This window comes from Phyllostomus hastatus, unplaced genomic scaffold (genome assembly GCF_019186645.2).
Source record: "Phyllostomus hastatus isolate PE091 unplaced genomic scaffold, TTU_PhHast_1.1 phas_contig_64, whole genome shotgun sequence".
NCBI lineage: Eukaryota > Metazoa > Chordata > Mammalia > Chiroptera > Phyllostomidae > Phyllostomus > Phyllostomus hastatus.
Genome location: NW_025333928.1, coordinates 4,294,211 through 4,321,069, shown reverse-complemented (window position 1 = coordinate 4,321,069; position 26,859 = coordinate 4,294,211). Strand labels below are relative to the sequence as shown.

The following is a 26,859-nucleotide window of genomic DNA, read 5'->3' as shown; positions in this document are numbered from 1 at the left end:
GTTCTTCTGATATTTTTTAATCATTGAGAAGTGGAGGGAAAAAAAAAACCATTCTTAGGTCACAAGCCAAAACAGGATCTGGCCCGAGGGTCACAGTTTGCCATCCACAACAATTAACTCTGTAAGAGCTTAGAACAGCACCCAGTACACTGTTCTTGTGCTGACATTGAACACCTCCTCTGTGCTTAATACATTACCTATTGTCATGTTGGAGGGCATGACTATGGGACTAAATGGGCTGTCTTGTGTAGTTGGCTTGTTGGTGGAGGAGTCTGCATTAGAGGAAGAGCAGTTTGTCAGAATATATCCTTTATGCCTTGGGCTACCACTGGAGAGGTGTGTCCAGCAAAGCCCTTTAACTAGCTCCTCTCTGCTTGGGAAAAGGGCCCAAGGCACTGGCTTAGCTACTCAGAACATGGCTCCACCTCCCCTCCCAGAATGAAGGCCTCCTGTCTCATCCCTAGGCCTCCCCTGCAGCACATTTTCTCTCCTATTCACTGTGAGGACCTCAGGCCAGGTCCCAGCCTGAGGGCACAGAGGAGACATTGCCCCTGTGTCAGTGACTAAAAACAGTTCATTCATAAACCTCTCCAGTGGGGTTGGAGCTTCCTCCTATCCTAGCACCAGCCAGCACTGTCAGGCCTTCAACCTAAGGTCCCGTCCTTGGGCCCCAGCCTGACTGGAGGCTTTGGAGACTTTCCCAAGTTCTAGTCAAGAACTCTATCACTCACCACTTCTTGGGCCCCATCTCTCTCTGAGCACATTGGCTAAGGGTTTGCACCACAGGACCTGTCTCATTGGGAAGGCTCTGAGTGTTGGTGGGCAGAGCCCAGCAGGTCTCCTGCACATGCTCGGCCCCATCTTGTTGTTTAAAGCAGACTTATAGTCAATGTCTCTGAAAAGGCAGAGTGGGTACAGAGGGTCACCTCTGTGTGCAGGAGATAGTGTCCAAGTTCTCAGCCCATGGTTGGTGGTCCTGGCTAGATCTCTCTTCCTCATCCTGCCTCAGGACTCAGCTGGCACCTGGGTGTCTGTAAGCTGGTTGGAGAAGGCCCTCTCCAAGCGCAAGGTATTGTATCTGGGGGGTGGTGTGCCAGGCACCTGAACCCCTGGGGCTGGAGGCAAGCGCAAAGCGGAGGTGAAAGTGGGCAGGTCATCGTCTATATCCAGGACTGGGTTGTCCTGGCCCCGAAGGCTTGGGGGAGCCTCAGGGCAGGTGGGTGCCTGCCTATGGGCCCACCACCTCTTGGCTTTCTGCCACTGGTGGCGGGCAATGATAGAGAGAGAGTCAATGAAGAAGACCTCGATAATCTCAATGATGCAGACTACAGAGCAGCTCATCCACAGGCCCAGCTGGCCACCAAAATTGGACAGAAGCATCTCGACCTGTAAGAAAGGCCAAACCACATCATTAAGACAGACCCACCCAAGTTCAGACCCAAGTTGGCCTCATGCAGGGATCCTAATTCCCAAGAGAAAACTGGCTAGCCCTGGCCCTGAAAAGGTTTGAAGAAAGGAGTGGGCAGCCTTCCTGTCCCTCCTTCTCTGCCTGCATTGATCCAAGGCCTGGCTGGCCTATGATGCCCCTACTAGCTCAGCTGGACCCCTGTGATCTGACTCTGCTCCCTGAGGCCTGGCAGATGGGCACCCTCACAGACCCAGGACAAGTCCCAGGGGGGAGCTACTCACACTGTTGGCAGGGCTTTCCATGATGGATCTCTGGTTCAGGTCTTTGTAGAATATCAAGAGCTTGGCCAAGTCTGTCCTACAGAAATTCCAACAGGCAGAGCCAAGGTGAGCTGGGCACCTTTGCATTTTACCAGGTGACCAACTGTTCAGTATGGCTACCTCCTTCCTGCCTAGTCTGCAGCATAACCCAGGCTTTGAGCTCCACAGGAATCTCTGACCCCGGCCCACAGGGCTCCTTCTGCACCCAGAGTATATCTCCAGCCTGGGCCTGGTTGTTTAGACCATTTATTACTCAAAAACCATTTCCCAACCTCCTGACTAAGTCAGTCCACCCAGGTAGACTCTCATAGCACCCTGTTCTTCATGAAGTTTTGACATTTGTGATTATTTGATTGCAATCTCAGGAGATAGGCAGGTAATGTAGATGAGTGAGGTAGGCTGGGTATAAGGTAATAATGATAATAACCATTATAGCAGCTAATATTTATCGGGCACTTCCTGTGTTGCTAAGCACTATTCCAAGAACCTTGTGTGAATTAACTCATTTAATTCTCACAACCTTATGAAGTAGGCTGTTTTAATCATCCCCATTTTATAGATGTGGAAACTAAGACATGAATCGGTAGGCAACTTGGTAAAGATGACAAAGCTTGCCCTGACTGCTATAGCTCAGTTGGTTGGGCATCATCCAATAGAGAGAAATGTTGCCAATTGGATTCCCAGTCAGGGTACATGCCTGGGTTGTGGGTTCAGTACCTGGTCAGGGCCTGTGTGGGAGGAAACTGATAAATATTTCTTTCTCACACTGATTTTCTCTCCATCTCTTTCTTCCTCCCTTCCCTCTAAATAAATAAATAAATAAATAAATACATTTTTTAAAAAGTTAAAACAACACAGCTCATAATTGGCAGAGCCAGTGTTCAAACCTACAGAGATCTGACTTCAAAGTCCATGCTCTTAACTGCTGTACTGAATTGCCTCCTGATAGGACTGTGGCAAGCTGGAAAGTTCAAATGTATTCCAGAAGAGCAGCTATTACTAAGCTCTTTGGTGCTATGCAAGAATGGAGGTTTGCTGTTTCCAGAACTTTTGACTTTTCAAGAAAAGCTGGAAGTAATGGGTTACTTTTATGGAGCTAGATCTAGCCTCAGGAGTCATCAATTTGCAATGCTTGGCCTCAGTCTATCTTTATCACTGGAGTGTAAGCATCTTGGGGGCAGGGGTTGGTCTGTTTATAATAATTGTTCGCAGCACTCACAAAGCTCCTGGCACAAAATATTTAGTACATGTTGGAGGCCAGACTGGCTCCTGCTGGGCTAGGTCTGGTGCTGGGCACTATTGAGATGGAATGGCCCACAGAAATGTGAGTTCACATGCAAACCCCACCATCTAACCTTTGTTTCCACCTGCTGAGGTCCCTGAAAAGTCGCCTGGCTGAGTTTTGCTAAAGTCTCCTTATAAGTGAATTTCAATGTGGAAAATTCAAGTGAAATTAGAAGTGGAGTATTTTTCCAGTTAGGTCAAGATATATCAGGAAGTCATGAAATAAACTTACTGGGTCATGACCCATGCTTTTCACCAAGTGAAATGGAATAGAAAGTATCAGATTGCAACCAAAGAGATATTCAAAATTTTTAGGAACTGATATGAGCACTAATTGTTCTGAACTGTGCTCTAAGCAATTGGAATGAGCATAAGCAATTGGTTTGGCTTTACTAGTAGTCATCATCCAAAAACCTGCTCGAAAGCTGTTTCATGAGCCTTACATCTTGGATACATATTCGATAGGCCACAATGGAAAAGTATTTTCATACTGTGTATCGTGGTCAAAGCATTTGAGAGCCCCAGGCCTAGAGCAGGGCCTGACTCATGATAAAAGCTCAATAAATATCTGTTGGATAAAGGAATGAGTGAACGAAAAGGAGAAGGTCTGGCTGGCAATGACAAAGCAAGTGAGGAGGCAAGTGAGGAAGCCGAGGCAGAGGAAGCAGGGTGGAGGTCAACTTACTTATTGAGCTTTCTCTTTATTTGCTGGCCTTGGTCCCAGGTGAGGACACGCAGCAGCCACTTCTGTGACAGAGAAAGAAAGTGCAGTCTGGGGAACACCCTTACATTTGGCTGGATGCACCCCCAACCTGGGCCTCCCCTCCCTTTTGCCCCCTCCCACCATTACCCACAATGCCAGAGGATACAACCAGGTATCAGGCTCCAGGCTGAAGAGCTCGAGGGGGAAGAGAGGGGAGAAAAACTGACCTCAGAAACCACAGATGGCCACTGCGCCAGGCTGGTGGTCAGTGTCCACTCCTTGAAGCTAAGGGAGGAGGGCACAGAGTGAGTGTGGCTGGCCTAGGCCAGCCTAACCCTGCTCATTTCATTCCCCCAGAGCACTCACCTGCAGGCTTCCCGGCACACGGACTGGCAGCCCAGCTGTTCCCGGACAAAAGCCTGGTGTAGTTCATAGTAGCAGTACACTGAGCAACAAGGGAGAAGATAGCATAAGCATTAGGGCCATAGAGCCCTTCCTAGGGGTCCCCAGTGGTGCCCCCATGGTCTCCTGGTAATTTTTCCTGCTACTCTCTACATACCCTGCTTCCTGGAAACAAATGCTGCTTTGTGATGTTGCAGTGCTTAGGGACATGAGATGAGGGGGTTGGCAGCCCATGATTTGGGCTCTGTTACTCCCTAGCTGTGTGACTTTGGGCATACTGCTTAACCTTTCTGAGTCTCTATGAAAGAATACTATCTACCAATAGTTCTTGTCTCCTGGAGTTGATGGAGGTGCTCAAGCTATTAGAACAAGCTGGGCTGTAGCCTTTGGTCCCTGATTTGAAAGTATCATTCAAGCCAGACTGGATGACAGCAGTAAAACTCTGGGTAACATCTCTCTACCAATACCTCCCTCAGAAAAAAGGCCATTGAAGCAGAGGTCTGGGGGCACCTGAGCACAGACTGGCGCAAGGGCAGGGCTGACCCAGCTGATGGGCTGTGCAAGGTTAGGGTGGGTCTCACTCACTCCAGTTGGGGTGCTGTTGGTAGTTACAGTAATTGGCTGCTGGAGGTAGAGGCTGGCTGTACTGGGCACATCCACACTTTTCCACCATCTTAGTCTGGAAGCATGAGTGGAGGCAGATCTGAAAAAGACCAGTGATTCCCTTAACCCCCTTGCACACGGAGACCAGGGAGCCCCTGCCCACATGCGCCTCATCCAGAGGGCCAGCCTCCCTCTGGCCTTGGAAGACCACATAAATGTGCCCCTCAGGTCACAGTCAATTGGGCCAGGGATGCCCCCTAACTCCAAAGGGACCAAACTAGAAAATGTATTGAGAATTTAAACTAACAGAGAAGTGGAGATCAGGCTCAGCTGAAGCTGGAGCTGGGATGGGCATTTCCCATCATGTGACCACCAAGCCAAGAGATAAACGGAAAATAGGAGCAGATGCTAGGAAGCAGAGGGGAACACAGTCCCAGCTTTCCCATCCTTAGGTCCAAGCCCTGCATGCTGGGTCCTTGGAGGTCAGAAGCTACTACAACATCCATGAAATTTATAACATAAAAGTTAGTGGCAGGGGCTCTGAAGGAAGGCTACTCAAGTTCAAATGCCACCTCCTAGCTGTGTGACCTCAGGCAAGTTATTTAACCTCTCTGGTGCTTTGGCTTCATCTTTGAGTATGGAATGAATTGATACATGTAAAGTATGTGTGCATGGTAGCCTCTCATTAGATAGTATCCAGGAGTGTCTTTCAAATAAGCTGAACTTTTTTACTTTTATTTTTGGTTGTTTCTTTGTTTTTTTGGTCTTGAAATCAGTTTGAATGTATTTCTATTTCTCACAAGGCAGACATTCTCTAACAGTCTCCTTTCACTTAGTGTCTCCACCACTTCATAGCTCAGCTCTGATGTAAGCAAGAGGGCTCAGTGCAGAAAGCTGTCTGGTTCTTTTATACTGCTGGGATAATTTTTGTTGATTCTATGGGTACCCCCATGGGCAGTAAACTGCAGACTCTGAGAATGTGAGACAAAGAATAGGAGATGATCACACTCAAGGGTTGAAAACTCAAACACTGATAGGGCCTTATAATGTAGATCATATACTAGGGGCTCATGCAGACTGTGAGGAACCACAGAACTCATGCCTTATCCATACCCACTATTTATCCTGCAGGAATAGAGGCCCAATCTTGTTTTTCAGGAGAAGCTGGGAATTTTGGTTTTCTTACGAAATTCCCTAACTTTTAAACATCATCCAGACTAGAAAAACCAGGTGTGCAGCCAGGAACAGGTCTTGGGGCTGCCAATTAGCAGCCTCTGATCCAATCCAACCTCTCCTGTGGTTGTTGCAGTTGGCACAACTTGCCCAAGGCCACAAGTGAATGAGGGGCACAAGTGGGCCTGGAAGCCAAGCTCAAGACCCCTCGGCCATTGCCTCTCTCAGATTGTTGTCCCTTACTTGCCAAGACCCTTTATAGGAAGTGGGCCTGACTCAGCTGTATATTGTGTTCCCTGCAAACCTCAATGAATCAATTAAGCTCTGGTTACAGACAGATTGAAGGGAACTAGAACCAGCCGGCATCATTTGTTCTTGAGGTGTTTGGATGAATCCCAAGGATTCTCACATAGTTCCCAGTTCCAGACACACCCCAGCTTATATATAACTTTGTCTTCTGGGTCCAGCCCACAACCCAGGGCTGGGTGTCCCCTCCAGCTCATACCTGGAGGGAGTAGACAGCATTGTAGATATTCTTGATGGGCACATCACTGCCATCCTCTGTGCACTGGCTATAAGGCTCACCCAGCTTGAAGGACTCAGTCTGAAATCACAGTAGCACACATTCAGCCCTGCCTTCCACAGGATCCAGATCAGGGCAGGGGTGGGCATTGCTAACAGCCTCTGGGAACTGAAAAGGTATTCACTTAACAACTGTTTATTGAGCACCTAGTAGGCACTATGGAATCAACAATGATCTAAACAGATAAGTTCCCTGTTCTTATGGAGCTTACATTCTAGTGGGGTAGGCAGATGGTCAAAAAATCAAGTAAATAAGATAATTTTGGATAGTGATCCATGAGGCTGAGTAGAGAGACTTGAGGGATTGGAGTGATTAGGGAAGATGTCTCCAAAAAAGGGACACTGGGCCTGACTAGTGTGGCTCAGTTGGTTGGGCGTCTTCCACAAAGCTAAAGGTCGCTGGTTCAGTTCCTGGGTTGTAGGCTTGATCTGTTTGGGGGTGTGCAAGAGGTGATCCACCAATGTTTCTCTTTCATATCAATGTTTCTCTCCCTCTCTTTCTCCCTCTCTCTTCCTCTTTCTAAAAATAAATAAATAAAAATCTAAAAAAAGGGGGGAACACATGGCTCCATGTGGAATGGAAGAAAGGGCTGGGCATGCCAAGAAATGGAGGAAGAGGATTAGGCAGAGGGAGTAGCAAGGGATAGAGACTGCCAGGGTGGCTGGAACATGATAAAATGGAGAGAAGTTGCTAGAGATGAAGGCAGAGAGGGAGGCCAAGGCCAAATCATGCTGTCTCCCGTGCCATGCTGAGAAACATGGATTGGTTTCAGAATGGTAGTGATCCACTGGGGAATCTTTTGGGAGGATCAAGAGTGGTTAGAAAAACGAGCAGTGACTGCGGGCTGCATGGGGCGTCCCCCAGTAAAAGAACCATTTCCTATCCCCTTGTCTTCTGGCCCCAGAAACTGACTTGGAAAAATTAACTTTCCCAGACAGGGCCAAGGAATGCCCAACAGAGTGGAATGATACCCTGATCAGAGGAGGTTAGAACGTTGTTAGAGTTCCAAAGCCCTATTAAATTATATTTTATTGTGGTTTACTAAATTTGGCTGTAGCTTAATATTTGTCACTGCAAATAAACAATCCAGACAGGCCAACTAAGGGGAAAAAAAGAATAATGTCTCCCAAGGGGGAACAATAGTGTACTATAAATTGTGACCTGCTTATAGCTAGGTTCCAGGGTGTGTGTGCATACAGGTTATTTTTTTTTCTAAGAGTGGGGAGTGGGGGTAAAGAGAAAATGGGTAACAGATTTGTGGGAGGGAAGAAAATCCTTTTTTGTTTGAAGAGTGCCTGTATACAGAGAAAGATAATTGGAGGGGAAAAGGAACCAAGAATTTTGAGGTTAGAATCTCTTTCTGTTTGTACTGTAATTCATCTGCTAGCCCAACCCAGTAGTCTCCCTCAAGTAATAGCACGTACCTCAGGAGCAACCTACAGTGTTCATTTTAAAACATTTTGACAGCAGAAGCAAACCAGGGGCAAAGTAGTCATCTGGCCTCCTCTCTCCCCCAGGGAACCTACTCCAACAGATCAGATCTTGACCTCAGACAGACAGACAGGCAGGCAGGCAGGCAGGCAGGCAGACATTCCCTTTGCCCTGCAGTCTCCCCTTCTCATTAACAATAAAGGGTGAGCGTCTTTCCGGGTCAGTACAGAACAAACACACTTACTTCATTCCTCTAATAGCTGGGGAGCAAACAGTTTCAGGGCCTCTAGTACATGCCAGGGCTGGGCTGGGCACTGGGAACAGAGGTGCCCAGCAGCGAGGGCATCTCAATTCAGTGCCACCTTCCAAGCTTCTCCAAGCATCAGCCTCCTTGGGCAGATGTCCTTGGAGCCTCCAAGGCCTATGGAACCGTGTTAGCTGTCCTGAGAGTCTAGATTGACAGTTATGAGCTCTACCCGCCTGGGGGGCATTGAGGTGATAGGGTCTGTCCACTCAGGTAAGCCATATGCAGCCAGCAAAGGTGGCTGGGGCTCTTTCTACTTGGAGAACCAACTCAGGGACCACTTCTAGGAAACTGATTGCAGTGAGATGCTATCTTTCTATCTTTATGCTTTTTGAGTGTTCGATGTTCCTTTACTCTGTAATGATGTTTATTAAATTCAGAGTGCCTGGGTTATTCAGGTTGCTTCTGAAGCAACAAGGGCAAATGAACTCTTCAGAGTGGCATAGAGGTCTTTAGCGTCTCAAAGCCTCAAGTGGATGAATTTGGACTGAGATTACTTTCCCTCTCACCTTCCCTCCTTCCCTTTCACTTTCCCCCTTCCCCACACCCCACTGTCAGCTGTCTAGAACTGCTGCCCTGTGGTTGGGGGGTAGGGGTACATTGTGGCTTGTGTCTAGGGAGAGACACAGAAATGAGACTGGGTGTGTATGTGTGAAAGTGTGCAAGTTATGTATACATATAGGTGAGTATGCATGAATGTCTGTGCATACTTGTGTATGTGTGTGAGCATGTGTGTAGGTGCACACATGAGTATGTGTAGGTGTTGCTGAATGTGTGCGTGCACATGTGTGTATGTGGGTGTACGTGTGGGAAACAGGGCCTATCTTTATCATATTAGGTCCTATTGCTTCCTCCTGGGAATGCTGGGGGAGGGGGCAGCTACACAGGGGTCCTCAGCTCAGGTCTTTAAAGCTATGGGCTGTGCCGGGGAAAAGCCAGGTGGCAGCAGGATGCCCAAGATGGCATTATGGGTGGTTTGACCCTTTTTTCTTTTGTTCTGTTTTTATATTGCAATAAATTATAAAAGTTATTTGTGTATGATAAAGCTTACACTTTTAATCAATGGAGAAGAAAAGAATTAATATATGAAGTGAGGACTCTTAACTATTTGAAGGAAGTAAATTCTATCACCATTTCACCTCCTGAAGAAAAAAATTCTAGTGGGTCCAAGTAGGAAATGAAATAATAAAATAACTGGAAGGAAATTCAGCTCAGTGTCTGATCTCAAGGAGGGAAAATCCTTCATAACCATGAATATTAATGTAAATGTTTGAATATGTAAACGTTTGATGTTTCTGTATGTGAAAAAGTAGCCTAGAGAAAACTAAAGGGAAAGCACAACTTGGAGAGATATTTGCATCACAAATGGAAAATAATTAGTGCTCTTTCTACATATGAAAAATATCATGTCTCACTCATAAAGGAGGGAGGATCTCAAAGGACAAGCAAAAACTTCCCCAGCCCCTTTTTTTCTCCACATCTCTTTTCTTTACAAAAATGTACAATAATAGTCAATATTTAAGGAGCACATGCCAAGCAATATTCTAAGTACTTCACACAAATCAACTCACTGAATTCTCACCAGCCTATGAAGTAACATTTCCTTCCTATTTTACAGATAAAGTAACTGAGACACAGAGATTTAACAACCAAAGTGCAAAGCTGGTGTTTGAACGTCAGCTCTCTAGCTCTGGACTCTCAGCTCTTAATTCATATTGCACAAGCGCTTGTGAAAAGTGTACACTGGGGTTTACAATGACAGTGAAATATCCCCCCTCCAGGTCTGGCCCCACACCCTCAGGAGAGTTGTCCACCTTTGCCTGCTTCCTCATCTCCTATTCATGATTCAACCCATTGTACTTGGGTTTCTGTTCCACTCCTTCCATGAAAATTTCTCTGGCAAAGGACACTGGTGACTTCTTGGTTGCCAAACCTAAAGAACAATACCTTTTGCCCTTTATCTTGCTTGACCTCTCAACTGCACTTGGCCGTTTGGTTCACACCTTCTTTGAAACTTTGTTTCTATATTTATCTGATGCCAACTCTCGCAGTTTCTAATCCTACTTCTCTGTCCCTATTTTACCATTTTATTTCTACTCATACCTTATACAGTTGCATTCTGTCTCAGGTCCTGAGTTCAAGTATAGAATGATGCTACCTTACCCACCTTCTTTGGCCCCCACTGATTTTCTCCTGAGCTCTAGGTTCATAGTATCTACTTACTGGACATTTAGGAAGTGGTCGTCTTCTCCCCCAAAACTTACCTCTCCTCCTGTATTCCCTAATTCTGAGCCTGGCACCACCATCCACCCCACTGTCCAAGCCAGAACATGACATTCAATCTAACTTTCCCTGACCCTTCCTTGTTGACCTTGGCTGTCAAATTCTGTTGCTTCCATGCTGTAATCTCTCCCAAATCCATTTACTTCAGCTCATCCTCACAGCCATTCCTTCAACTATGTATCATTTCCTTCTAGAATTACTGCAAATGTTCTGCCTCCAATATCTCCTGATTACAGTCAGCCAAGGTGATTTTTCAAAAGGTTTCACCACACAGCTTAAAATCCCTTCTGTGACCACTTTGCAATGGCCATTCCCTTTGTCTGGACTATCCTTCTTTGACAGTGTTTATCTGACACTTGTCCTTCAAGAATCCATCATCTAGAAAGCCTTCACCATCAGCTTCTGTCTGGGCTTCCAGCCATCTATCCATCTAACAGTATTTACTGAGGATCTACTATCTTCTAAGAACTGTGCCTGGGAAGAAGACAGAGAAGGTTTCTGTTCCCACAGAGCAAAGAACTGCATTGTAAGGGTGTATTGTATATCTTTGAAGGTAGATGTTCTTCTGATGTATTCATCTCTGAATAACCAATGCTCTGGGCAAACAGGCCTTCAATGAATGAAGGAAATTTTGTTAACTCACTGCTTAACCAACTACTGAGTCTACCAGCTTAACATTCCCATCAGACAAACAAATAAATGAAACATCAATAAGAAAGGAAGGAAGTCTAGTTTGTTTGGACTTATTCTTAGTGACTGCCTACTGACCTCCTAGTAATCTTTTTTTTGTTATTGTAAATGCTCATAAATCAGAACTAGAGCTGACTGACCCTGCTCTGTAGCTTTGATTTTATATATCTCAAATTAGGCATAGCAGAAAACCCACCCATGTCCTTGTTTACCCACAACTGGTAAAGAGAGTATCTGCTTAACAATATGTTGGGTATTTCTAAGCTCAGAGCAGAAAACCAGAGAGAAGAATTCCTTGGTTCTTGGATTTTTCTAAGCTCTTGTAACTGACCCCATCCCCCAAAGTCTGCAGATTCTGTGAGAGGCAGAAAGCAAGTAGAGGGTGAAAGGATAAGCTAAGAAAATGCTGCAAGTCCAAGGCCCTTCTTCAGCATGCAAATAAAACTGCATGGGAAGGGTTGACTTGAGATGTTCAGTGTTCTGATCTGGGAGTTTGGTGGTTTGCTGGTGAACAGAAGAATCAATGAGTGGTACCACACAAAGTCTTTTCGAGCCACAGTTTGAGCAGGTCAAGACAATCAGCATTCATGCAGCTAAGATGGTATACAATACTTCTCATGTTAGAATAAACTTCCCACATTGGAACACAGCCCCTAAACAACATGCTTCCTTAGAGAAGCTGGGTTCCCAGAACACCATCCTGATGGCATTTCTTGTCCAGGGTTGCCCTTTAATGGGACACCATGAGGCACTTGATACCACGAATTTTCTCTGGAATACCACCATTTCAGTTCATCATCTCTGCTGTCTCAACTTCAATGTCACTTCCTCAGGAAAGCATTTCTGGAACTCCTCAAGCCCTGCCCCGCCCCCCGCCCCCCCCCTTAAAACAAGCCCATGGTCAGGTATCCCCATGGCATGTTCCCATGCATCCTGCCTTTTTCCTTCTTAGCACTTATGATGATAATAATTTACCATCTGTATAATTGTTTGTTGGTTATTGGTTCTCTCTGATGGACCCTACATTCCAACAGGACAGCACAGTGTCTTTGCACTGATGTGATTCCAATGTCTAGCACATAGGAGGGCTCAGAAAATGCTGGTTGAGTGGATAAATAATGGATGGATATATTAGCCCCAATGTCCACCATATCACTTTCTAACCTAGTACGAAGCCATCAGGTATGGCTATGCAAAGGCTTTTGTGTCATTCTAGCTTTACTTTTGTTTTGGGAAATACACTTTCCTTCTCCTCTCATGTGGAACCACTCAAGTTTCTAAAGCTGAGGTTCTTGGGTTGGCTATCTCGGAATAACCACTGGAGTTTGGTAAAAACATGAGTCCTTAGGCTCATCTCTCACAGATTCTGACTCAGCGGATCTGAGGCTGATGATCAACCAGGTTTGGAAATCACTGCTCTGGAGGACAGATTTGTGAGGGGTAAAAGCTAAGAAGTTTAATTGGAACATTTGGTTGGTTATAAACAAAGATATAAACAGACAGTCCACAAGGAGAATTTTCCTCCTACAAAAAGGTAAAAACTAATGCCACTATGGACTGTCAATTAAAATTACAATAGATACCTTTTTTTTTTTTTACACAGATTAGCAAAGATTAAAAGTTGGTTAATACCCATGTTGGTGAGAGTGTGGAAAAACAACTACTTTGATACATTGCTGGGGAGGGTATAGACTGCTTCATAGGCACATACTGTTTGACAAACTTCTAGGAAGCAACCAGATGAAAACACATCATATCACATCACACTATTACTTTCAGTTGTCCCTGCAAAGGACCTAATATCTATCAAGAGGGAATTGCTTAATAACTTATTCACACAATGGAATATTTGGGTCTTTAAGAAGAATGAAGCAGCCCTAACTGGTCTGGCTCAGTGGGTTGAGCATTGTCCCACAAAGCAAAAGGTCACCAGTTTGATTCCCAGTCAGAGCACATGCTGGGGTTGTGGGTTCAGTCCCTGTTTGGGGCAAGTACAAGAGGCAACCAATCAATGTTTCTCTCTCACATCAATGTTTCTTTCCCCCTCTTTCTTCCTCCCTTCTCTTCTTTCTAGAAATAAATAATAATTTTTTTTTAAAACATGAGGCAAGTCTATGTGTATTGATAAGGAACAATTGCCAAGCTATAGTCAAGTGAAAAATGGGGCATGACAGTATTTTTATTTACATAAAAGGAGAAATGCTTATACCTGCACACACATACTATTACATCTTTGCCAAGACACAGAAGCAACAGTGAGAAAAGGAGGGGACCAGAGGTCAGGAATGGAAGGAAGATACATCTGCATAGTGCATTCCTTGCTATGCTTTGGGTTTTATACTTTGTGAATATACTCCCTTTAAATAAATTCTTAAGAGTCAGTCTATATTATCTGACCATTGTGCTATATACTTAAAACTAATATAAAATAATATCGAACATAAACAGTAATAAAAAAGTGAAAAAAAAAGAGTCATTCTATTAGAAAGACCAAGAAAGAGAAAGAATCAGAGTGAGTGAGAGAGTGGGGTACACTAGCATAAAAGACCCAGGCCTGCAAGCAAGAAGGGCACTTCCCATATTGCTGTTCTGCTCCGATTGGGCACAGCTGACTCAGGGATTGGAGTCTGCAGCCTAGATGTGCTTCTGTTGACAAGTATGAGTGTTCTAAGCACCTGTTGAGGTCAGAGAAGGTCAAAGACTTCAGGGAGAAGGGGTTCTTGGTAAATGAGGTGAAATTGATGGAAGTGTGATGGGCTAAATAGACGTTTGATTGTCCAGTGACTTTCCACTAGCCTTTAAATAGTGGCTTACATGCCTCATATGCCTCTACATGGCCCAGAAAGAAAGGTGTTAACCTACTCTGTTTATATTATTGACAGTTATATAGTTAGTGTCTGATGCCTCACATCCAGCAGAGGTTCTATAAATGCTGGTGTCTGTCTTTAGAACAAGGGAGATTCCTTCAATTCTTTCCCTAGATGGCATCCTGTTCTTGTTTATCCAGACACAAGATACAAAGCCAACCTTTAGTGTAAATACTGGAACAACCAGCAGGGTAACTGGAAAATATAAGACCACGCTGCCTTTTAAAATCAATACTCTTTTCCATAAGCTGCACCTCATTGGTTGTCCTTGAAAAAAATCTGTTCTTCTCGCCAAGTCTACAGAAATCAGAATATTGTCTTACCAGGTGCATCCCTATGGAGGTGGCCATCGCTGTCTCAATCTCTGTGCCCACATCCTCAATGAAGGGGTATTCATCCTGTCGATGGACAATCACCTTAGCTCCGGTGGAGGACACCAAGAAGGGGTTATATTCCTCTTCATTTATGTACAAGATGACCTGCAGCCCTGGGAGGATAAAGTGGTTCATTATGGTCAAAAGCTGGGAGAACATACCCTGGGACAGCTTACCTCTCTCACTGCTTTGGGAGCCTCACAACCAAGGCCCAGGCATTCCCACAAGTGAAAGGTAGACCAGGCTAGACTAGAAGCTCCACAAAGGGAGGACTTGTGCCTGACTTACTCAAAATAGAGCCTCAAAAATAGTGTCAGTCCCACAGTTCTGCTGAGAGTAAGGGAACTGCTACTCTGTCCAAGATATGCATCTCCATGTGGTCCTGTGAGGTGGAGAGCTCTGCAGAGCACCCTCCAGTGTTGTGGCTGCTGGAACTTGCAGTGAAGACGTGAAGCACTGATGGTGTATCTGATCACTGGACTAACTCCTTGCCCCTCCTTTGAAAACAGAAGCCCAATCAGGTCACTTCCTTGCCTAAAACTCTCAGTGGCATCCCACTAGGTGAAATGCCATGGAATAAAATCCATTAGCCCCCATTAGCCCAACTGGCTGTCAAGGCTTTGATGTCACCACTTCCCCATCTCTCCTTACTTGGCCCACTCTCCCCTGCCCTCCAGAAGCTCCAAGCACACTGTTCTTTTTGTTTTAAGAACATATCAGGGTCTTATACTTGTTAGTGCCTAGAATAGTCTCCTGTGGACCTTAACATGGATCTTCTCATCCTTAGACAATCCACTTTTCTGCACTTCCTTATCTGAAACCAAACTCTCATCCTGAGTGCCTCTCTCTTCAGCATTGCTGCTTTGTTTCCATCATAGCACTCATCAGGATTTATAATTGAAAAATGTCTAAGTGCTTGTTCACTCATTTGTTATCTGTCTCTCTTTACTAAAATGCAACTTTCCTGAAAGCAGACATGGTATCTCTCTGGTTCACTGCTGCCTTCCTGGCACCTGGAAGAGGGCCTGGCATACAGTGATACTAGATCAATGTTTGGTAAATGAATGAGTGAATGAACAGGGCCTCTGGGGTGAAAGAAGAAAACTTTGAGAGTTATTATGACTTTCTCAATTTGTAGATAAAGGAGCTGAAGCCCAGAGTGGGAAAGTGATGTGTTCAATGTCACACAGCCCACATGGAGCAGACCAGGGCTGTGCAAGTCTTCACTCCCAGTTCCCAGACTACTTCTTCCCACTGAGGTATGTGCCCTGAATTATGGTTTCCTGCAGACCTGGTAAGAACCCAGACTACATAGTAACAAAGGCTAGGGATCTTGTATATCAGTCATATTCAGTTTGCTTAGGACCTGTCAAGAATTACTCTTTGTTGATAAGTCTGGCCAATCTGCTGAGTTCTTGCCTTCCCTACAGACCTAGCTGTGGAGCAGTGGACATAGCAGCATGGGAGGCAGTAATGATACTATTGGTGGTGGTGACAGCATTGGCAGTGGTAGAGAGCTGCCAAACAGTAATGACAGCAACAACTAGCATTTACTGCATCCCTTATGTGTGCTACAAACTGAATTGAGTCTCCTTCTCCCCAAATTTATGTGCTGAAACCCTAACCCCCAATATGACTGTATGTGGAGCTAGGGCCTTTAGGAAGGTAATTAAGGTTAAATGAAATCATGAGGGTAGGCCCTAATCCTGTAGCACTTTGTCCTTATAAGAAGAAGAGACATCAGAGTAAGCTCTCTCTCTGCATCCTACAGAGGAAAGACCATGTGAGGACACAGTGAGAAGGTGGCTGACTTGCAAGCCAGGAAGAGAGGTGTGACATTTTGTCATGGCAGACCTAGAAGACTAAGTCAGTGTGTATCAGGTCTTATTCTAAGTGCCTGACACATTTTCAGTCTTCTCAATGACCTCCTTCAGAGCTATTATTATTGTCCCCATATCTGTAGATGAGGTCAGTAATGTGTATAGGGTCACACTGCAGACTTGGTAAGAACCCAGTGAGTGGCAGAGCTAGGTTTTGGCTCTAGAATCTGTCATCTTAGCCAAGCTCAAGGTACAGTGTTTGCTTCCCTAATCTCTTATTCAGCATATCTGGGTTTAAATCCATCTGGAAGCTGCCAGCCCAGCATTACTCACTCCAGCTACAAGCTTAAACTAGAGTGGATTCCCAGGAGAGGAAATCCCAGTCATGTCGCTACTGCTGTCTCAAAGGTAGAGAGGAGACATCAAGAAGGGGAAAGATACCAATAAAGAAGGAACCAACAGAGATGCTGATGGAAACAATGCAAAAGGGCACATTCTGTCCCCAGTTTCTGGCTAAGTGTAGAGATCCTGCATTTCTGTAAGACTCGAGCCCCCCCCCCCGAATTGTCTTGCTGCCCAGGACCTCCTCAGGGCAGATTTCCTTACCATATTCACTGCCCCCCATGGAGGTGCTGTGGATAGTCTCATTTTCTTTATTGTTGAACGTGTAGCAATTCCCATACATTGGATGGTGGAAAAGTGTGAAGTTCCTGTGGAGGAAGAATATGGGTCAGAAGGGGCTGTACTGCACCTGCCCCCCCCCCCACCGCCCCACTTGTGCTTTGGAGCAGAAGTCAGAATGGGCAGTGCTGACTGCACCAACTCTCTTTTGTGAACACTGGATGATAGAGAGGACTTTCCCAAACTTTTCTCGCATGAATGACAAACAAGGCCTCTCATCCAGGTTGACACATTGATGTAAAACTACTCTATGCTTTCTGTTCTCCCTCTTAATCCGCTCACCTCTTTTTCTCTGTCCTGACTTGGTATTTCTTGTACCATATGTCTGCCCCAGATTCCTGTACTCTTGAAGTTCTCAGCCAACACTTGACATTTTTCCATTCCAATTCTCAGTCCCAGGATATGATCCTCAGAGAAAGAATCACATCTTAGACATTTCTCCCTCCCTTCCTCCCTCCATGCTAGATCAGTGGTTCTCAATCATTGGTACGCATGATGGCAATATACCAGGTTTTATGTACACCATCTACTACTCTGTGTTTATGAGTAATTTAATGGGATCAATGATATTTTGACTCTACACCATCTCTATCCCCTTCACTGACTCTAGAGCTTAGCTCCTCTGTAAACTGTTTTCGAAAGGGCAGGGCTCCTGGGAAGAGCACCATTCCTTTGCAAGACCTACAGCTGAGCTGCAGGTACATGGAAGGGGCCTGGTACTCAAAGCCACTAGTCCTTGGAGCTAAGAGAGCAGCCTTTCTCTCCTGACCTGGCATCACAGGACACCCCATCAAAGAAGCAGGTAACCAGAAGCTCCTCAGCAGAGTAGCTCATGTTGATTTTCTTCTCCAGAGGCACCTGTGCCATGATGTTCATGTAGTGCAGCTTATACCACTCTTGGATAGCATTGACTCCTGAGCTGAAGGTATAGACAGCACAGCTGGACGTGTCATTTGGACACTGCAAATAAGTGGAGACATGAGGCTGAAGCCATTAGCCCTATCAGTGGGCTTCAAAAGGGTTGCAAGGATGAAGAACTGAGACCCAGACCAGATACTCAGAGGAACAGGAGGGGTCCCTGGGCAAGGATGGGCTTCTTCTCATGTCTGGGGGCTGAGGGACATTATCCTTAAGCCTTAAGGACCAAGAAGGAGGTCAGTGAAGGAGTGACTCCCTATCAGGCAAAAAGCAAAATCAACTTCTTCAGGCTTCCCACACATCTGGGCTTCAGCTAATTATTGCTACTGAGTTTTTATAGGACCCTCACCATTTCCTACTGGATCCACAGTTAAATACTCTGAATTGTAGCTCAGACTCTGACACTGCTTCTCTGTGGGAACTCGGGTGAGGCACTGTATATCCATTACTTCACCAGCAAAATGTTGATGAAAATTTCACCCTTTCCCACCTCACACAGTAGTTGGCAAGGGCAGCATTTAAATTATATCATAATGAAGGAGTTCCAGCCAAGATGGAGGCATAGGTAGAAACCCTTTGCTTCCTTGCACAACCAAAAGAAGGATAACAACAAATCTAAAATCAATAAACAATCAGAAGTGCCAGAAAATCAAACTACATGGAACTCCAACAACCAAGGAATTAAAGAAACAGTCAACGAGAACAACCAGACCAATAAGAACCCACGTGGACTGCAAGGGCAGGGCCAGCTGAGAGAAACCACGCAAGGCAGTGGACCTTGAGGGCAGTGGCAGGGCAGCAGACCTTGTGGGCGGGGCTGGCTGAATGGGAAACTGAGACTCAGAGTTGACTGTGGACTATGGCGGTTGCCCCAGTGGGAGAAACCCCTAGTTTCACACCAGAGTTTCTTGGAAAATGGGCTAGAACTGAGCAGGAAAGCTGCATTGTTCCTTCTCTGGCCCCTCTCCAACAGGCAGCTCTACAGCACAGCAAGGAGGGTTGCCCTGCCCTGATGAACACCTAAGGCCCCACCCCCTTACAACTTAACGGGTGTGCCAAGACAAAGAAATATGGCCCAAATGAAAGAACAGAACAAAACTTCAGAAAGAGAGCTAAGTGATGAGGAGATAGCCAACCTATCTGATACAGAATTTAAAGCCCTGGTAATGAAAATGCTCACAGAACTGATTGAGCTTGGACAAAAAAATGAAGAAACAAATGAAAGATACCCAAAATGAAATAAAGCAAAATATTCAGGGAACCAAGTGACAGGAAGGAAATCAGGGCCCAAAGCAATGATTTGGAAAAAAAGGAAGAAATAAACATCCAACTAGAACAGAATGAAGAAATAAGAATTCAAAAAAAAAATGAAGAGAGACTTAGGAACATCTGGGACAATCTGAAACATTCCAATGTCCAAATTATAGGGGTGCCAGAAGGAGAGGGCAGCAACAAGAAATTGAAAATTTATTTGAACAAATAATGAAGGAAAACTTTCCCAATCTGGCAAAGGAAATAGATTTCCAGGAAGTCCAGGAAGCCCAGAGAGTCCCAAAGAAGTTGGACCCAAAGAGGAACACACCAAGGCACATCATCATTAAGTTACCCAAGATTAAAGATAGAGAATCCTAAAAGCAGCAAGAGATAAGGAGACAGTTACCTACAAAGGAGTTCCCATAAGGCTAAGAACTAATTTCTCAAAACAAACCTTACAGGCAAGAAGGGGCTGGAAAGAAGTATTCTAAGTCATGAAAGGCAAGGACCTACATCCAAGATTGCTCTATCCTGCAAAGCTATTGTTTAGAATGGAAGGGCAGATAAAGTGCTTCCCAGATAAGGTCAAATTAAAGGAGTTCATCATCACCAAGCCCATATTATATGAAATGTTAAAGGCACTTATCTAAGAAAAAGAAGATAAAAAATATGAACAGTAAAATCACAAGAAACTCACAACTATCAACAAATGAATGTAGAAGAAAAGAAAAACAACAGAAACAAAAACTAAGCAAACAATTAGAACAGGAACAGAATCAGAGAAATGGACATCACATGGAGGGAGTTCAGTGGGGAGGGGGAAGGGAGGAATGGGGGGAGGTACAGGGAAGCTGAAGCATAATTGGCAGGCATAAAATAGATGGGGAGAGATAAAAAAAACGGTATAGGAAACAGAGGACTCAAAGAACTTATATGTACAACCCATGGACATGAACTAAAGTGGGGAATGCTAGAGGATTGGGGGTGCAGGGTAGAGGGGGTATAAAGGGGAAAATTGGGAAAACTGTAATAGCATAATTGGTAAAATATACTTTAAAATAAATTATATCATAATGAGAGCTTTATGGGGAACTTGTGGTACATCCCAGATGCTCTCATCATGCAGGGCTTAAAAACTCCCATGTGACAGACATCAAAGGGTTGATTTTGGTATCAAGGAGAACCTTATGTATATCTTATGAAAGGACCCAGGAAGAATTTGAAAAGTCTCAGTTATTAAGAGACAGGGCCATTCTTTTCAGGATCTGGGACTGGAGTCATGAGGTCTCATAATCAGCATTCAAGGCTAGACTGTAGAGATGTAGTTCTTCTGCAGTGGTGGCTGGGGCATGGAGAAAAGGATGGTCATTGAGTTTGTCAAGGAAGGTAATGGAACTCATTTTTTGGTGAATGGCTGTTTCTTCTGAATCCCTCAAACTGGACTAAGAAGGAGAGGTGAGAAGTTGGGTGAGAGCCCTTCATTAAGGCAAGCAATGCTGGGAACATTGGGTGTTTTTGCTGATTATTTATTTTCTTCCTTCTGGTGTCTGTTCCCCAATTTTGCTTTGATGGAATTTTATTTTCCTCTGTGGATACAGTCTATTGAGGCTGTCCATTAAGGCCCTCACCCTCTGTGAGCCAACAGGTGACCCAGGCTTGGCCAATAAGCTGTCCCAAGAGGGGATGTAAAACCATCTTTATGGAAGAGTTAACAAGAAGACTAAAATTAATTGAAGCTTATTTAATCCAGCAGCAGTATCTGAAATGAAGTTCCATAATTTCTTGTTACCAAGTTCCTGGATTTTCCCTAACTTTTGTCCTTTGAGAGAGCTCCATGAGCTACCTAACCTTCTAAGACATCTGCTTTCTGCTTATGATGGCCTGCATCCACTTCAGTTGCCTGTATCCCATTCACCCTAACTGGGTGAGTTTTCTCCAATATGGCTAAGGGGCTAAAGGTAAAGGAGAAACCTCCCTGGACCCACTATCTCCAACCTACCCCATGCCCCAAGCCATAAGCATGTTTACTTACCAGCTGGAATCCCACCACCTCCTTCGACTCTTGGACATGCATGACATCTGATGTTTTATGAATGATGTTCCCACTGACTCTACGTTTTTGTCCTGTGAGGAAGTCTGTGGCCTTGCTGGTCTCACCCTCACTGAAGGCCATCAGTGGGATCAGGTTGAGGAATTTTGGTTGGGTGCCCTCCCACGCTGAACTCCAGGGCTCAGCATCTCGGCGTTTCCTATGAGACTCAATCTCTGAGAAACCATACAGGGTCTTCAAGGCTGCTCTGGTCTCCTGTTCCAAGTCAGCTAGAAGGGGTCTAACAGCACTGTACCTGCCAAGGTGGAGAACAGGAGTCAGGGAGAGAGGGAACCCCTCTGGCACAATGCTGGTACTTCTCCATGCTGTTTCCATCCACATGTGTCAGCCCTGAACCCACTGCTCCTGTCCCCTTGGCCAGGGACAACAAGCCTGTTACAATTTGCCCCACCCCATGTGACTGCTAGCTCAAGTGAACAGGGACAGCTCCTGTGTACTCTTGGGTGACTTCTTGTGGCTTTACCTCTGCCACCACTGTCTGCTTGCTCTCGGGATGTGTTGATGAGTTTGCCCCAACTAGCATTTCTGGAGTGGTGACTGTAGGTCCCTCCCATAATGCAGCCACTGCTAAATGGGAGTCTACCCACAGAGCAGGCTCTAACTCCACCCAGCACACTTGCCCTTGCCCTCGCCCTCTGATTCTCCTTGAGTCAGTGCTGGGAGGGAAGAGGTGTGACTTAACCTTGAAAACCCTAAGAACAGAAGAATGATATAGGAGTTGACTGACTGAAGCATAATGACACCATCTTTCACAATACCAAATGATCCTTGCCTTCCTTTTAACTCTCCCCTCTCTCTCTCTCTTCCTTGCTCTGTGCACAGTGACAGAGCTAGTCTACTTGGGTTCTAGTTCCCCATCCTGATTCCATATGTATCATCTTGAACAAGGCATTTAGCCTTTCTATGTGTCATTTCCCCATCTGTAAAGTGGAATAATTGGGAAGAGTCAATGAATTTATGTCTACCTATTTAATTAAATGGTTACTATTATTAATTTTATTAGTGTTCATTGTATTACTATTTCACTCTTCTAGCACAACATCAGATCCATTAGGACAAAGACTGTATTTGGATTCTTCAGTTTTATGCCACAGATCCTAGCACAGTGTATAACAATTTGTAGATGATTAGAGAAGAAATAATGGACAGAAGGGAGAGGGAGGTAGAAAAAAGGAAGAAAGGGGTGGAGTAAGAAAAAAGAAAGACTTTGAGGTGGAGGATGAGTCTTAGACCTCATTTGGATTTTGAGCTTTGCTGTCAACTCATTGATGACTCTGGTCCAGCTAGTTCCCTTTGATAGTCTTCCTCCCTTGTTCTTCCCTTCTCTCCGCCCTACACCTGCTCTGACAAACTCTGCCAGATTCTGATCTGCCTCACAGACCAGTTTTCAATAATTCTGAGAAGGATACCAGTAACCCATTCAAAACAAGTCCTGTGGCAGATGATAGGGCAGTATCAAGGGCTGATTCTGCCCAGAGCCCAATGATTTCAATTAGTGGGGTTGGGTTCACCCAGGTGAGGATTTGGGGCAGTCAAGACATTTCTGGAAGTAACCTGGGTGCCACTTTTGAGTCATCCTTGAGCTTACATCTCAGAAGCATGAAAGTTTGAGCTTGAAGAATTCAGGAGAAATGGCTAAGCTAGGCTGTGTGCATGCATGTACACGTGTGCATGTGTGTGTGTCCAGAGTGGGGGTTGGGGGTGATAGCTAATGGTTTAGCCTCCAATCAAAACTGGTCCTTGCATCTCCCTTCTGCCTTCCCTGAGCTAGTCCATCCTCAGAAGACAGTGATAGACTGAAAACTTGGTACAGATTTAGAAGCCGGAAGAGGGAAATTTACTAATGTTGGCAATGAATTCAAGTTTCTAAAAAGCATGTCTGCAGGCTAGAGTGTGTCACTTTCAAGGAGGACCTTTGGCATCCAGAGAGGGCATGGCCCCACACCAGGCCCCTGCTCCTGCCTCTTACTTGTAAGGGTTGATGTTGCAGATGGTTACTGCAGGAAAATCCAGCTTCTGGAAATGGATTTTGATGGAGACAGAGACAGTGTAGAAGGAGAGAACGAGGAGAGCACATTGCCAGAAAATCAGGGCCACAGCAGTCAACGTGAACAGGATCCAGAGCAGGCGCCGGAGGCGGCCACGGGACACCACAATGCGACGACAGCCGTGGGTGTTGGTGTTAAGACAGTACCACCTCATCAGCTCCTTAATAGTAGGTGCCTGAGGCCCTGTCACAGGCAGATTCTTCTTGATTTTGGCTTTGATCTTCTCTCCAGGAGCCATGGTGAAGATGGCACTTGGAAGGGCAGGCAGGCTGGAGGGGCAGAGAAGAACAACACGTGAGCTCACATACCCCAGGCCTGCTGGCATGCCTCTGCAGGTCCAGTGCCCATGTACCCTCAGAGGCTGCCTTGCTTTTTTCCTTTGTAGGCTGGACAGTCTGTGTTCTGAGGCCTTGGCCCCTTCTCCAGGATATTTGTTTTTTGGCCAAAAAACAGCTGCCAAAGAGCTGCCTCCTCCACTTTTGGCCCCCAGGCCCTGTGTGTGGAGGCTGGAGGTTTAACCTGTGAATCACAGGACAGGTTTGAAGAACCTTTCACCAGGTGCTTCATGCAGGAGCCCTCTGGTCCACTGGGCCAGCCCCTGTACCTTATATCATGTTTTATAGTGATTCTAGTATTATCCCCTGTGCCTTGTCACCTCCAGGAGGGCAGCAGTCCTAGCTCGTCCTGCCCCCTGGTGCCCAGCTTAGGGTCTGGCACAGTGCAAGCATCTTGCAAATTGATTCTGACAGATTAAGTCTGCCAAGAGAATTTCCCAACAGCCACCTTAGATCATGTTCAGTCCCTTCCCACCTTAATTTCCCAGCCCTTCAGCTGTTTTACTGAAAGTGGAGAGTTTCTGTTTCATTTATGCTTCATTTCTTCTCTTTACAGTCAAGCTCTTAGCATTTCTAGGGCATGTAATATAACAACAGCCTACACCTATTGGTCACTTAATATTTGCCAGGGGCTGTGCCATAGTTCCTTGATTCTAAGACAGAATACAGTTTGATTTAATAAGAGCTTTGTTTGGGAGAAAGTGTTGGAAAACAAATTACCACATTCATCAATGTACATGATGCATCTCAATTATGGAAAATTTACAACATGAAGTGACATTCTTTTTAGAAATGAATTTATATATGTGTATGTATCTAGGGTCATCTCATGATTATAATACACATGGTCTCATAAATACACACAGTCTTTCTATATATACATACATAATCTCTATATATTTTATTTCAAGTTTTAACAATCCAACAAGGTAGATTCAGGGATACTATTATTATCTCTGTCATGTACAAGGAAAATGAGCTCAGAGAAGTGGAATAACTTGCATAAGATCATACAGCTTGTTAAGTGAAGGAGCTGGATTAGAACAATGATATATGCCTGTGAGAGCTGAGATTGTGCTGGGTGCTGTGCCCACCCAAGGCAGTGAATTAACAGCTCCTGGGACTAAAGTGGTAAGGAAAGAGAAGAGATTTTGAGCTATTTGATTTCCAAAAGCTGGACAGATAGTGTGATCACTTTCTACTGGTATGAAGGAGGAGGATATATGGAAATTCTGTCCCCTATGCGTGCATTGGTGACGGAAGCAAATGAAGACATACTCTAGGATATACAGGGGGTCCCCATGCTACCCAAGGGCCCACATCTTGGACAAGGACCTTAATTTTCTCCATTAAGTTCTTCAGGGAGGATTCTGGACTTTAGTTATTTTTTCTTCCCCATAAACCCAAGGAATATTGTCCAAAAATGGAAGCTAGGGCAAAGTTGGGAGGCTTTCACACTTATGATGCTAGTGGGTTTCAGGTTTATGATGTAAAGGAATTAGAGTGCCCAGGGTGAAGGTGAAAGGTCCAGAGCAGCTGACCACTCCGAAAATGCCACACATGTACATGATCTTGCTGACAGGAAGAAAACAATCTCTGATCCTCAAAATTATGCTATTAGCCTCTTGGCAAGAGGAATATAATTTATTTTGTCATTTAAAATATTGCCCATCTCCACCTCCTCTCTCATTATAATCCAAAGGCAAAAAAGTTAGTAAGAGTTCATTTTAAAAACCTAGTTACAGGCTCAATGTCCGGCCACATAAAAGGTTTCTCTTCTATGAATGTTCAACAGAAACTGTGATTCTGAAAGCTGTTTCCAACACTCCTTCTTCTCACTGAAGACAACTCCTGGGGTCCCTTCATTAGCCCCCTCTCCAGAACTGACCTTGGGTCCAATGGATTACCTGCCAATATCAGTGAAACCACACAGGAAAGAAGGAAACCCACCTTGTCCATCAAAGAACAGATAGATGTTTGCATAAATAATATCTCAACTTCAAAGCAAAGCAAGTTTGTAGTTACTATTAAGTTGTACTGCTTGATTAAATAGGATGCTTTTGTGGGAGAATTTGTACCTGACACAGCACTCACTCTTCTAAGCATGTTACAGGTATTAACACATTTAATTTCCACAACAGTCTTCTGAGGTAGGTAACATGATTACCCCCATTATACAAATAAAACCAACACTGACAGGTTAAGTAGCTTGCCCAAGGTCACCCTAGAGAGTGGCTGAGCTGGGATTTGAACCCCAGAGGCACTACGATGCCTCTACTAATACTACTACGATGATGACTACTACTACTATTGGAAGCAATAATAGCATTGATCCCTGACTCTTCCTCCAGGTATCCCACTCAGCTTTTTTTACACATTACATTCTTGAATCCTCACTATAATTATATAAGGTACTACTACTATCCCCATTTCACAGAAGAAACTGAGGTGCAGAGAGGTTAGGTAACTTGTCCAAGGTCACATGGGTAGAAAGGATCCTTTAAAATTCCAGGGTCCTGGCTGAGAATGGTGACTCTCGCCCACCCCTTACCTCGACTATCCGCTATACCAGTGAGGGAATTCGACCCTCAGGGGACCCCAGCTCCTCCGGGGGAACTGTGCAACCCCTGCCCAACCACAGAGCCCTCAGGTGTTGTTCTGAGGCCAATGGACAGCCCGGGTTGAAGCGACTGGAGAGAATCCTAACAACCAGCGTCAAGTGTTTGCTTCTTTCTGCAACTACAGTCACCCCAGAGAAAACACTCCAGAGGGTAAAAGGAGCAAACGCGGTCAAGTGCGCACCTCTAACCCGAGCTAGGAAGGGGTTTGCGCAGGTACTGGGCAGGGAGGCAGGTGCAATGCCGGATCCTGGACCCAGTTTCTGAGCAGCTCAGAAACCTCTCTCGCCACCCGTGTTCCTCTGGCCATAGCATGGGCAGAAGCCAGGGAACTGGAACCGAAATGACCTGTGACGGTGCCTCAGCATCCCGGCTACTTGGAGGTATCCCTGAACTGATGCGCTCACAGCTACCCAGTGGCGCAGATGGCGTCCGGGAAGCCGTGGGACCCCGTGGCCGTGACCGCTCTTGCGCTTGAATACCCCGAGCTGGTGCGGCCTGACCCTGCTGGACTCACCGAAGTTGTTTCCGAAGGCTCAGAGGCTAGACGGTGCTCGATCACGTTCTGCTCCGTTCTGCTACGAGCACAGCACGAGCATCTCTGGGCGCCGCTGCCACCGCAGGCTCCTAAGGAGGCTTGCCTGGCCCCG

The 26,859-nt window shown here is 45.4% G+C and overlaps 1 protein-coding gene across 1 annotated transcript; it reads right to left on the bottom strand.

Annotated features, from left to right (window-relative positions):
* On the bottom strand, positions 1 to 26,859 carry SCNN1G (sodium channel epithelial 1 subunit gamma). Its single transcript, XM_045849274.1, has 13 exons — positions 26,727 to 26,859; positions 23,178 to 23,525; positions 21,131 to 21,443; positions 17,696 to 17,886; positions 16,852 to 16,955; positions 14,375 to 14,538; positions 6,399 to 6,497; positions 4,703 to 4,820; positions 4,082 to 4,160; positions 3,943 to 4,000; positions 3,698 to 3,759; positions 1,690 to 1,765; positions 1 to 1,386 (listed from the first exon to the last, which is right to left on the bottom strand). Exons 2-13 carry the CDS (start codon positions 23,492 to 23,494, stop codon positions 1,006 to 1,008), a joined length of 1,962 nt encoding a protein of 653 aa, XP_045705230.1. The 5' UTR covers positions 23,495 to 23,525; positions 26,727 to 26,859; the 3' UTR covers positions 1 to 1,005.

Excerpts from the sequence above, each read along its gene's own strand:
- SCNN1G (XM_045849274.1), bottom strand. The coding sequence starts at position 23,494 with ATGGCTCCTGGAGAGAAGATCAAAGCCAAAATCAAGAAGAATCTGCCT. Across the intron at positions 17,887-21,130 it reads AGGTGGTGGGATTCCAGCTG|TGTCCAAATGACACGTCCAG; the intron begins GTAAGTAAACAT and ends ACTTATTTGCAG. Across the intron at positions 16,956-17,695 it reads GGGGTGTCCTGTGATGCCAG|GAACTTCACACTTTTCCACC; the intron begins GTCAGGAGAGAA and ends CTTCCTCCACAG.